Raw genomic sequence first — 13,639 nt, forward strand, 5'->3', positions numbered from 1 at the left:
TTGTCTTTTGGTTGGGGCATTCAACCTATTTACATTTAAGGTAATTATTGATAGGTGTGGTCCTGTTGCCATTTACTTTGCTGTTTTGGGTTCATGTTTATACAACCTTTCTGTGTTTCCTGTCTAGAGAAGATCCTTTAGCATTTGTTGAAGAGCTGGTTTGGTGGTGCTGAATTCTCTTAGCTTTTGCTTGTCTGTAAAGCTTTTGAATTCTCCTTCATATCTGAATGAGATCCTTGCTGGGTACAGTAATCTAGGTTGTAGGTTATTCTCTTTCATTACTTTCAGTATGTCCTGCCATTCCCTTCTGGCCTGGAGGGTTTCTATTGATAGATCAGCTGTTATCCTTATGGGAATCCCTTTGTGTGTTATTTGTTGTTTCTCCCTTGCTGCTTTTAGTATTTGTTCTTTGTGTTTGATCTTTGTTAATTTGATTAATATGTGTCTTGGGGTGTTTCGTCTTGGGTTTATCCTGTTTGGGACTCTCTGGGTTTCTTGGACTTGGGTGGCTATTTCCTTCCCCATTTTAGGGAAGTTTTCAGCTATTATCTCCTCGAGTATTTTCTCATGGCCTTTCTCCTCCTGTATCTTTAGCAGAGGCATTTTTTCTGTGATGTTAAACAGTAGTACATCACCATTTTAATGGTTGTCTAATATTCCATTGAATGGGTGTATTAGCTTGTTTAATCAGTTCTTTTAGACATTTAGATGGTTTTTTTAGTTGTTAGAACACCATGTTGCAGTGGTCATCTCTGAACAAAAATATTTGGACTGGGTCTATGATGATTTGAAATGTTCTTTTTATTTTTTCACTTTGAAATTTGTTTCTAAAATTAGAAGGTGGAGTCTAGCTTTTTTCATGGAGACCATTGAGTTCAAATAAATCCATAACCGAGTAGTTTGGGGAGAGAAGAATGGTCAGATAGGAGGAAATGAAAGGAGGAATATTTCTGCATGAAATGGCTTCCTTCCCTTCTTTCTTTACCAACCCTCTCTGGATCATGGATCAGTTCAGTTCAGTCGCTCAGTCGTGTCTGGACCCCATGGACTACAGCACACCAGGCCTCCCTGTCCATCACCAACTCCCGGAGTTTACTCAAACTCATGTGCGTTGAGTCGATGATGCCATCTAGCCATCTCATCCTCTGTTGTCCCCTTCTCCTCCCGCCTTCAATCTTTCCCAGCATCAGGTTCTTTTCAAATGAGTCAGTTCTTTGCATCAGGTGGCCAAAGTATTGGAGTTTCAGCTTCAGCATCAGTCCTTCCAATGACTATTCAGGACTGATTTCCTTTAGGATGGATATATCGTGAATATATTCATATTAAAAAGGCCAGAGAAGATTATACAGTGATCTCTGTATCCTGTTTTATTATATTTCTAAACTATATAAATATATAGTTTTCTAAAATTTCAGCTTCCCACCATAAAACAGTAAGTTCTGCAACAGCAGAGATCTTCTTTGACTGGTTGACACCTGTGGCCTGGGTGTCCACACGGGGGAAAGACACATAATAGGCCTACGGGAAATAGTCCTTGAGTGAAAAATAATCCCAGAAAAGATTAATATTTTTCTAACAAAGAAAGAGCTCATCTTTTATTTTTTTATTTTTTTGAGCTCATCTTTTAGATAAAATTCTGTTATAAAAATTTCTAAAACTACACAACTCCTAGTCTCAGCAGGTACCAAGTTATTGCCACAGTTGTTTCATCTACATTTTTTTCTTTTTGAGGTATGTCTAAGCAGAATCCCAGATCTTCTGTCATTTTATCCTTATATACTTTAGTATCACTATATGATTATTATCACACTTTTAAAAATTAACTGTAAATTCTTAGTATCATTTTGTACCCAGTCCACTTGCACCTTTCCCCAGTTGTCTTGAAAATGTTCTTTTGGCCTTGATTTGTTCAAATTTCAGTACATTCACAGTCCTTACATAGTATTTAATGGAAGTCTCTTAAGTCTGTCAATAAAGAGCAGTCCCCACTCCACCCTTGCCTTTTCCTCCTACTTATTGAAGAACCCTGATAAGTTGTCCTGGGAAAGCCCCATGTTCTAGATTTTATCTATTTGCTTGTTCATGGTTTCATATACCTCATTTTCTACCCCTCTGTATTACCTGTATTTATAACTTGGTTCAAAGGCTTAATTAGATTCAGGTTGTATTTTGGAGGATGATACTTCATAGGTACACTATATAGAAGTCTCGCTCTTGATATTTGAAGTCATCATTTAAAAAGTGATTCCTAATGTGCAGTGTTTGAAGAGTAGAGATTCTCCATAGTTCTTTGAAAATTATTGAAAATGTTTTAAGAATAAAAAGTGATGAGCAAAACTATGTCATAAGTCAATTATCCTTGTTGTCCCACCAACCACACCTCTGCTGTTTATTCTACTCACTTGTTAGAAATTTTCATGCTAAAGCTACTCTTACATTGTCTGTGGCAGATGAATTCTTACGTGATCATCTTTTATCCATTGCTGCCCACAAGAGGACATCTACTGAACATTTTTAAAGCATTGTTCCATCTTGTCATCTTGTGTATAATTGACCTATAACTAAGCTCAGATCATCCCCCACCCTTCTTTGACTATGGTGGAGATGATTGATTATGCAAAATATATTGGTGCGTATATAGTAAAGCACCAATAGTAAAGCTTCCTTGGTGGCTCAGATGGTAAAGAATCCGCCTGCCAATGCAGGAGACCTGGGTTCGGTCCCTGGGTTGGGAACATCCCCTGGAGAAAGCAATGGCCACCCACTCCCATATTCTTGCCTGGAGAATTCCATGGGCAGAGGAACTTGGTGGGCTACAGTCCATGGGGTCACAAAGAGTCAGACAAAACTGAGCAACTGACACTTTCACATATATACTGAAAATTGATATTTTTATGTTGGCTGAAAACCTTTTTCAGGGGCAAAGTGAGGAATTGCCTTATATTTGGACATATGTGGTAACTTTCATTCTAAACCAGAGGTTTTATTTCAGATGAACTTTTTGTATCTAATTAATAGAGTGCTTTCCTTTCTATTAAATAGAAATGAACCTTTACCTAATTGTGGAGTGTTTTTAAGCATGGATGAGGAGACCATATTTTAAATGGGCATCAACCTCATCCACCAATGATGTAAATATGTTCTCATCAATAATGACAAACATTTTGAGATTTTTATCTTTCATCATTGTAGACTATATTGTAAAAATCATAGTGGAAATGATGAGAGAGATGAAGAAGATGAAGAACGAGAGAGTAAAAGCCGAGGAAAAGTAGAAATTGATCAGCAACAACTAACTCAGCAGCAGCTTAATGGAAACTAGGTATGAAAGTTAACTATATTGGCTGTGTTGTCAGAATACAATACACACTGATAAATATATATTGAACTAATAATGTGCAGTTTGGTTTTTTTTTAATGCTACTATATTTAGTTAAGCATGTTACTAGAATGCTGAGGATGTGTAGGCTTGCATAGTTTTTTTTCTTTTAACTAGCTGATTTTGTAACTGTAAAAACAAGCTATCCACTTTATCAATAAATGTAGTTGTAGTGTCAAACAAATAAGATATTCTTACTCCTCAATAACATTTTATTTATTGTGCTCCCCTCAAGCATCATATTTTACATTTTTTTATCATCTTTTAAACAGGTTCATGGGACAGAGTTAGAAAACTGGGAATGAATAAGACATCCATAACTACTATTCTTTTTTCACTGTTTTCTAAAATCAAAAAGGGTTTGTAACTTTTTACTGCCCAACTCTTAGATTCTTCATTGAACTGCCTAAAAGCATCTTGTTTGTTTTATGAGCCTTCACTAGATGGCAGAGTTTGACATGTTGATATCACGTAGCTGTAGTTTGCAGTTTCTGGGAAGCAATTGAAACACTATTAACCCTGTGTATAGTGTCAACAGTTAAAGCAGACATTGAAATGAAGTAAGCTATATTTCTGGACTGAACAAAGTTCTACTGTTTAGAGTGTCTAAGTTTGTTTAGTGGATTCATACTCAAGGGAAAACGTAAGCAAATTTCACTTTACAGTGCACACACGCCTCTGGTGGCAACACATGGGAATTTTTGGATTTTTTTTTCCACGCTCAAGTAACGGAGGCTAGAAATGAAGAGAACCTTCTTTTTCTCTTGGCTTTGACAGCACATGCTAAAAAATCTCTTCCAAGAAGTGTGCTAAAGCTTTTCATTTGGTTCCTGTTAAAGTTGTTCTCACTGACCAGCATGGACTCAGGCAACTGGTTATTATAAGCTTTGAGCTCCAGTGCTTATGCCAAAATTCTCTTGACAGTAAACCTCTTCTCTTTTCATGTCATACAAAGAGCTTCTAGCAAAATGATTGGATCCTTTCAAGTTTAAACTAACATTTGGCAACAGCAAATGAAACCTCTTTAAGATTTAAGGGGTTACCACTTACTAAGGACTTTAGCCACCATGTCTGAAACTTGTTCCTCTCAAGTGCCGTGTTTTTGTGGAACACTTCATATATTGGCCCAAAGTATGTAAGGAGGTCTCATGTGCTGTAGAAGTAAAAAAAAAAAAAACAGTCTTTGCATAAAACAGTATTTATTTTTAATTTTGTGACCACTATTTTAGAAACTTTATTTAATATTTTTAATGTTTTCATTCATTGCTTTGCTTATCTATAAAATAGGCTTCTGTGACCTATTTTCCTTCTGGTAACGTTCGGTATTGTTTTATTGATCATCAGAATTGTTTCTCAAAGCCTAAGAACCCAGCTTTTTAGAAAGGATTTTCACACTGGCATTTCTAGCTAGTGACATTTTCTTCCACTTACCTGCTGAAGCACATTTATCTATTTCTTTGTGGCAAAACCAAAAAACTTTAGTTGTGTTCTGCCTAATATTACCATAGCACCTCAGTATCAAGGGTAGGGATTCTGATTTCTGATTTATTAGTTAACCTACCACATTAAAGCAGATTAGCCAACAAAAAATAAACATGTTAACTTGACTGTACATTGAGATGTTCTGCAGCTTATGGAAAAGCATTTTAAAAATGTAACAGGTGGAAAATTACACTGTGCTTAATGACTGATTTTTTTTAACTGCTAGTCCCTTAAAGTCACATTTGTCAAGTGTGTATTCACACATTTACTTAAATCAAGGGACTCAATGATTGCTTTATTTTAACCATCTTTTATTATTTTTAGAAGGAAACTAGCTTTAGTAGTGGATTGCCCTATACGTTGTTCTCCTTTTGCTCTAAATATACCATTGGATTTTTTTGTGTATGTATGTGATGAATTTTCAAAATTCACCATGACTTGAAGTGCAACAACAGATCTAGATGTTTGTTTACCAAGCTATGTGACTTTTCCCAAAGGATCTGTACTTTATTTCCTTACAGCAGCTTGAAACCCATTATTTTAAATCTTTGAATCACTGTGTCTAGATCATTTTTACATTGTGTGCCATAGACTTACCCATGGAATAATAGAGCACCTTCATTTTTGGACAACTACTGTAATGATATTTTTAGGAAAAATGGAAGGTGCCAAGGGGTAATAATGGCCAGTCAATAATCATGTAACGGACTTCAAATACTATAGCTGTCAGTTAACGAATTTGTTATGTAATAAAGTGTATGACTTTGTATGGGTTTCTTCAACCCTTTCTCTGCCACTAGCAACCAGAATAGCACTTTACCATTTGGTTGGCTAGATAAGTGGCTGGCTACCTATTTTTCTCACTGTGGTGTCATTGGCTAAACAGTCTTTCATTAAAAATTAAAATGTAAATTGAAGTCACATGAAAAATCACCTTTGGTTGTAAACTTCCAATATTTTGATTCTCTATCCATGTTTTCGTCACATGCTGAGTAAAAGTGCCTTACAATGTAAAAATTGTACAGTACTTATGTTCCCAAGTAGCATCATCATCTTTTGGGTAGTAATTACATTGTGGTATGAATATTTAGAAAAATGGACCTCAGCAGTGTATTTACTGTTCATCTCTTAAGTCCTTAACTGTAGTTTTAATAAGCATGACATTATTTGATAAGTATATAACATTTACATCATTTCAAAAAATACTGCCATGACTGTCCTTTATGCATATTTTAGCTTAAAATTTTGAAGCATTTTTTTCTTTTTTCCTTTTTTCCATTTTTTTTGTTTTGTTTTTGTTATCGATATTAAACAGTGTAATCTTTGCAAGCATATATTGAAGATTATTCTGGAGCATTTATTGCCTTACCAGAAATGTTAGTAAGAAATGTTCTTTAGAGTAGAAAGATAGACTTGAGTTTCTATACTTTAATAAGAGCTCTTTGTTCCTGGGGGGAGGAGGGGTGGGAAGGGTGAGTTTTACTTTCATCTCAATTTATTAAAAACCCACAACTGAAGTACATTTTATTTCAAGGATCAGCAGTTTTAGAATTTCAGATCGTACTTGCTCAGGAGTACATGTTACTCAAGATATTAAGAGAATAACAAGATATGTAGATCTACTGTTGAATCAGAATCTATGTACTTGAACAAATGTGTGAATCTTAAATATCTCAAAGCAAAAGAAAAGTGTTCTAGAATGTTGTTGCTTTTTTAAGAAGCACTAAAGTTAGACCAAGGTATACAGTTTTGTTCTAACAGACATTTAGGTTATTGTAAAGATAAGGAATGCATTATGGGTCAAAATCAAACATTCCTCTCATATTATGTATATTTTGTTCCTGTTATATTGGCTTTATTTTCAAAATTGTAGTTTGTAGTATTAGTTTCCTTTTATTGGTATTCTTGCATATACTATTCATTCAATAAATGAGTTATGACTTTGATGTTTGTACTTATGTCTTTTTTGTGCAAGGGTATGGTGAAGCTTATCTGTAACTGCAATAGTATTATGTTCCTTTTAGTCTTGCTATTGTTTCAAGGTGAAATGCCTAATTTGTTTAATAACTTTGTGGTTATATAAGTATGAGAGAGAGATAAATGTGAATTTGAGTTAATTTCAATGTTTCATACATAAGGCTTTATCAGGGAGAGAAACAGCAAATCTTTCAAAAGTATGATAGAACTGCATTGCATCTTGTTTCTTTTATCATTACATGATTCAGATACCTATGATTTACATCAGATCCTCTGAAACCTAGTTAGAAGGTGATTTTAAAGATAAACCCAAACTCCTAGTATAGTTTATCAGCTTGCTCATAAGGGTGCAAGGTTAATATCCTTGTCATAAAGGAATTCCACCTTAAAGATTTAAATGTACTCCCTTTACTGTGGACAACTTACTTCTAGCAGTAGTGCTCATATATTGAGATGGTCCTATTGAGGGCAGAAATCAAAGTTTTAGTTGGTAGAATATGCTCATTCCATACATATAATTTCTAACCTGCATGCTTGCATCCATACTCAAGAGGAAAAAGAAATCAAGTAAGAGATTTCTGATTAATGCTGGAACTAGAACTATAGTATGCTTTATTGCAAATGTTACCTGTCATGTTTGAGTGAGTGAGTGAGTGTGTGTGTGCGTGCACATTGGAAATCCATTACTTAGCTTCATTTAATTACCCAATAAAAATATGGAGAAGAGAATTATGTGGTTTTTCTTTAGCTAATTGAAACTATTTACAGCTGGGGTTTGGGATTGGGGTGTTTTTTTGTTTTCTTTTTTCAGCATTGCTGAGGTCATTCCAAAGCATAAATGTGGTAGAATTTCCTAGGAAAATTCTTTGGCCAGCCCATGTTTTTAAGAGAAAAACCCAGTCCCTGTGACAGTGCTGCTTTATGTATCAACGAGTATCACATAATTTTGCCTTGTTCAGATAATGAGGTAACCAAACTTGAAGGACAAGGCAAAAATACAGTCTTGATTTTTATTCAGAAGATGAAAGCTATAAAAATACCTATGGAAGTTAATAATAAGTTACTATGGAAGTTAATGATAGCATTTTACTTTGTTACACTGTAGCAGACATTTCTGCCTGTGGTCAATGTACTGAAGTCAACCAGACCTGGGTCCTTGTCAAAATAGCGAGGCCATAAACTCCCAAATTCTACCTTTGCCTATACACGTCTGTAGACTTACAAATATGTTTTATGTTGGGGGTGGGGCCAGTGGTGGGGAGATAGGGAAGGTACACCTGGGCAAAAAGCATTCTGCTGTGTGAATGATAATAGTCTAATAGATTTATGTGAAAACGAGTACTGTTTGAAGAGGCAACCTTTTAAATGGGACCTGAGAGAGTAAATATTCAAGGGAGTATTAGGAGCAGGGAGTTAGAAATAAACTGTATTTTAATATGGACACTGGATTTAGAGCTGTTGAGTTTCTATAAAGTCATTTGTACAAAAGGGTAAGGTTTTTCTGTTTATTTGAGTAGCTTTAAAATCAGAGCTATTTACAGATTTTTTATTTATTAAAGTCATATATAGCCATAAGAAGAAATGAAGTGCTGATTCATACTAAACATGGATGAAGCCAGCTTACTACACTATGATCATCATAGTGTAGGATTCCATTTATATGAAATGTCCAGAAGAGGCAAATTCATAGAGACGGAATGCAGATTAGTGGGTGCAGGAGCTGTGGAGGGGAGTGCGGGTAAGAAATAACTGGCATGGAGTTTCTTTTGGGAGTGATGAAAATGTGTGAAATTAAATAATCGTGGTGGTTATACAACTTTGTGACTACACTAAAAACCACAAATTATATACTTCAAAGGGTGAATTTTATGTTATGTAGTCTTTGTACAACATGAAAATATACAGATGTATAAAGCAAAATGCTAAAATCCCCCCTTTTCTACCAGCCTATTCCCCTGTACTTGATGTGTATTCTGCCAAATGCTTATGTTAAGATATAACTTAGCATAAATAGTCTCATGCTGTACTTCCAGTTCTGCACCTTGTCTTTTTCACTTGAACAACACTACAAAGTGTCAGCACAACTAGATTTCTCACATTCTGTTTAGCAGCACCATGGCATTGGAGTATATGGATGAACTGGAGTTCTGTCCAGTCTCACGTACATCTTCATGTTCTTAAGCAAGTAATTTCTTAGGCTATATTTCAGAAGTGGAACTTCTAAGTAAAGGGTATGTACATTTAAAGTTTTGATAAAAAAATCACCATCCAAAAACTTTGTACCAATTTAAAAGTCCACCTATAGGGACTAAGCTTCCCTGCTTTGCTACTCCAAAGGAGTGCTTTTTAATGAAAAAGAGGTGTGGTGCCTTTAAAAAAAATCATACATGCTCTATAGAGAATTCTGTGGAGTTTTAATTTTGTTGTAAAGACCAAATAGACTATATCTCAAAGTGGAATATGAATTATCTTTGGGAAATTGTATTTCATTTGTGAAAAGATTAAGTCAAAAGGTTTTGTTTCGTATGTATTATCAACAGTTTTGTATGCATTATTATTCATATTAATTATTGGTGAATTGTTTCCCTTCATTCTGCTTTCTGAAAAGTAACAGCTTGCTCATAGCTGTTCATTGCTGCCAGATGGATCTTCTCTGTGTGTCCAGGGTCAGATGTGACTCAGTTCCGTGTACTTGAAGGGGTTGTGTACTATTTTGTTGAAGAATTCCTATGACCTTTTTCTGTTGAGATGGTTCCTACTCCCCAAACACTGTCTTAACAACTGGTCAATTATGTAAAAAACAAGGTAGAATCACTTGACCTTTTCAACTAGTTGGTTTGTCCTTGTATATTTTTTTTTGGTTTGTCCTTGTATGAATAAAATCTAAGACTAACTAGAAAAAATGACTTGATATACATATCATGCTTTTAGCTTATCTGCTAGAAATTTTTTTTTTTTTTAGAAATTTTTTTTTTCATTTAAGAATTTCAAGCACCTGTTACCTGCATGTCTGAATATAAAATAAGAAATAAGAGTGAAAATAACGTGAATAGGGGCCTCCCTGGTAGCTCAGTGGTAGAGAATCCACTTGTGAATGCAGGAGACATGGGTTTGATCCCTGGTCTGGAAAGATCCCACATGGCATGGAGCAACGAAGCCCATAAGCCACAACTATTGAGCTTGTGCTCTAGAGCCCGGGAGCCACAACTACTGAGCCCAGGTGTTGCAAATACTGAAGCCCAAGTGCCCTAGAGCCTGTGCTTCAAAAAGAGAAGCCACAGAATGAGAAGCCTGTACACTGCAACTAGAGAGGAGCCCCTGCTCGCCACAACTAGAGACAGGCCTGAGCAGCAAGAAAGACCCAGCATAGCCTTAAGTAAATAAATAAATTAGGGGAAAAAACAACATGAATACTTGGTTATCAAGAAAGTTTCTAAAGAATAAATTGAATGTAGTCAAGAATGAATTGATGACATTCTGTCAGTTCAGTTCAGTCACTCAGTCGTGTCCAACTCTTTGCAACCCCATGGACTACAGCACGCCAGGCCTTCCTGTCCACCAACTCCCGGAGTTTACTCAAACTCATGTCCATTGAGTCAGTGATGCTATCCAACCATCTCATCCTCTGTTGTCCCCTTCTTCTCCCGCCTTCAATCTTTCCCAGCATCAGGGTCTTTTCAAATGAGTCAGTTCTTCGTATCAGGTGGCCAAAGTATTGAAGTTTCAGCTTTAGCATCAGTCCTTCCAATGAATATTCAGGACTGATTTCCTTTAGGATGGACTGGTTGGATCTCCTTGCTGTCCAAGGAATTCAAGTCTTCTCCAACACCACATTTCAAAAGCATCAATTCTTCAGCACTCAGCTTTCTTTCTTTCTTTTTTTTATTAGTTGGAGGCCAATCACTTCACAACATTTCAGTGGGTTTTGTCATACATTGATATGAATCAGCCATGGATTTACACGTATTCCCCATCCCGATCCCCGCTCCCACCTCCCTCTCCACCCGATTCCTCTGGGTCTTCCCAGTGCACCAGGCCCGAGCACTTGTCTCATGCATCCCACCTGGGCTGGTGATCTGTTTCACCATAGATAGTATACATGCTGTTCTTTTGAAATATCCCACCCTCACATTCTCCCACAGAGTTCAAAAGTCTGTTCTGTATTTCTGTGTCTCTTTTTCTGTTTTGCATATAGGATTATCGTTACCATCTTTCTAAATTCCATATATATGTGTTAGTATGCTGTAATGTTCTTTATCTTTCTGGCTTACTTCACTCTGTATAATGGGCTCCAGCTTCATCCATCTCATTAGGACTGGTTCAAATGAATTCTTTTTAATGGCTGAGTAATATTCCATGGTATATGTGTACCACAGCTTCCTTATCCATTCATCTGCTGATGGGCATCTAGGTTGCTTCCATGTCCTGGCTATTATAAACAGTGCTGCAATGAACATTGGGGTACACGTGTCTCTTTCAATTCTCGTTTCCTCAGTGTGTATGCCCAGAAGTGGGATTGCTGGGTCATATGGCAGTTCTATTTCCAGTTTTTTAAGAAATCTCCACACTGTTTTCCATAGCGGCTGTACTAGTTTGCATTCCCACCAACAGTGTAAGAGGGTTCCCTTTTCTCCACACCCTCTCCAGCATTTATTGCTTGTAGACTTTTGGATAGCAGCCATCCTGACTGGCGTGTAATGGTACCTCATTGTGGTTTTGATTTGCATTTCTCTAATAATGAGTGATGTTGAGCATCTTTTCATGTGTTTGTTAGCCATCTGTATGTCTTCTTTGGAGAAATGTCTGTTTAGTTCTTTGGCCCATTTTTTGATTGGGTCATTTATTTTTCTGGAATTGAGCTGCAGGAGTTGCTTGTATATTTTTGAGATTAATCCTTTGTCTGTTTCTTCATTTGCTATTATTTTCTCCCAATCTGAGGGCTGTCTTTTCACCTTACTTATAGTTTCCTTTGTTTTGCAGAAGCTTTTAAGTTTCATTAGGTCCCATTTGTTTAGTTTTGCTTTTATTTCCAATATTCTGGGAGGTGGGTCATAGAGGATCTTGCTGTGATTTATGTCGGAGAGTGTTTTGCCTATGTTCTCCTCTAGGAGTTTTATAGTTTCTGGTCTTACATTTAGATCTTTAATCCATTTTGAGTTTATTTTTGTGTATGGTGTTAGAAAGTGTTCTGGTTTCATTCTTTTACAAGTGGTTGACCAGTTTTCCCAGCACCACTTGTTAAAGAGTTTGTGTTTTTTCCATTGTATATCCTTGCCTCCTTTGTCAAAGATAAGGTGTCCATAGGTTCGTGGATTTATCTCTGGGCTTTCTATTCTGTTCCATTGATCTATATTTCTGTCTTTGTGCCAGTACCATACTGTCTTGATGACTGTGGCTTTGTAGTAGAGTCTGAAGTCAGGCAGGTTGATTCCTCCAGTTCCATTCTTCTTTCTCAAGATTACTTTGGCTATTCGAGGTTTTTTGTATTTCCATACAAATTGTGAAATTCTTTGGTCTAGTTCTGTGAAAAATACCGTTGGTAGCTTGATAGGGATTGCATTGAATCTATAGACTGCTTTGGGTAGAATAGCCATTTTGACAATATTGATTCTTCCAATCCATGAACACGGTATGTTTCTCCATCTGTTTGTGTCCTCTTTGATTTCTTTCATCAGTGTTTTATAGTTTTCTATACATAGGTCTTTTGTTTCTTTAGGTAGATATACTCCTAAGTATTTTATTCTTTTTGTTGCAATGGTGAATGGTATTGTTTCCTTAATTTCTCTTTCTGTTTTCTCATTGTTAGTATATAGGAATGCAAGGGATTTCTGTGTGTTAATTTTATATCCTGCAACTTTACTATATTCATTGATTAGCTCTAGTAATTTTCTGGAAGAGTCTTTAGGGTTTTCTATGTAGAGGATCATGTCATTTGCAAACAGTGAGAGTTTCACTTCTTCTTTTCCTATCTGGATTCCTTTTACTTCTTTTTCTGCTCTGATTGCTGTGGCCAGAACTTCCAGCACTATGTTGAATAGTAGTGGTGAGAGTGGGCACCCTTGTCTTGTTCCTGATTTCAGGGGAAATGCTTTCAATTTTTCACCATTGAGGGTGATGCTTGCTGTGGGTTTGACATATATAGCTTTTATTATGTTGAGGTATGTTCCTTCTATTCCTGCTTTTTGGAGAGTTTTAATCATAAATGAGTGTTGAATTTTGTCAAAGGCTTTCTCTGCATCTATTGAGATAATCATATGGTTTTTATCTTTCAATTTGTTGTAATACACCACATCAGCTTTCTTTATAGCCCAACTCTCATATCCATATACATAACTACTGGAAAAACCATAGCTTTGACTAGACTGACCTTTGTTGGCAAAGTAATGTCTGCTTTTTAATATGCTTTCTAGGTTGGTCATAACTTTTCTTCCAAGGAGCAAGCGTCTTTTAATTTCATGGCTGCAGTCACCATCTGCAGTGATTTTGGAGCCCCCCAAAATAGTCTCTCACTGTTTCCATTGTTTCCCCATCTATTTGCCATGAAGTGATGGGACCTGATGCCGTGGTCTTAGTTTTCTGAATGTTGAGTTTTAAGCCAACTTTTTCACTCTCCTCTCTTTCACTTTCATTAAGAGGCTCTTTAGTTCTTCACTTTCTGCCATAAGGGTGGTGTCCTCTGCATATCTGAGGTTATTGATATTTTTCCCAGAAATCTTGATTCCAGCTTGTGCTTCATCCAGCCCAGCATTTCTCATGATATACTCTGCATATAAGTTAAATAAGCAGGGTCACAATATACAG

The 13,639-nt window shown here is 36.3% G+C and overlaps 1 protein-coding gene across 3 annotated transcripts in view; it reads left to right on the top strand.

The window, feature by feature from the left end:
- Positions 1–6,807, top strand: part of PHF6 (PHD finger protein 6) — a 56,076-nt gene extending 49,269 nt beyond the window's left edge. The window contains exons 10-11 of one of the 3 annotated variants that reach the window (XM_061138053.1): positions 3,193–3,322; positions 3,652–6,807. In XM_061138053.1, coding sequence (XP_060994036.1) covers positions 3,193–3,322 — 130 coding nt within the window. In that variant the 3' untranslated portion in view covers positions 3,652–6,807. Of the gene's footprint in view, positions 1–3,192 lie in introns of all 3 variants that reach the window. The other 2 variants (XM_061138054.1, XM_061138055.1) reach the window with 2 other exon arrangements.
- The last annotated feature ends 6,832 nt before the right edge of the window (positions 6,808–13,639 follow it).

The sequence above is a fragment of the Dama dama genome, chromosome X, assembly GCF_033118175.1.
Source record: "Dama dama isolate Ldn47 chromosome X, ASM3311817v1, whole genome shotgun sequence".
Classification (NCBI taxonomy): Eukaryota; Metazoa; Chordata; class Mammalia; order Artiodactyla; family Cervidae; genus Dama; species Dama dama.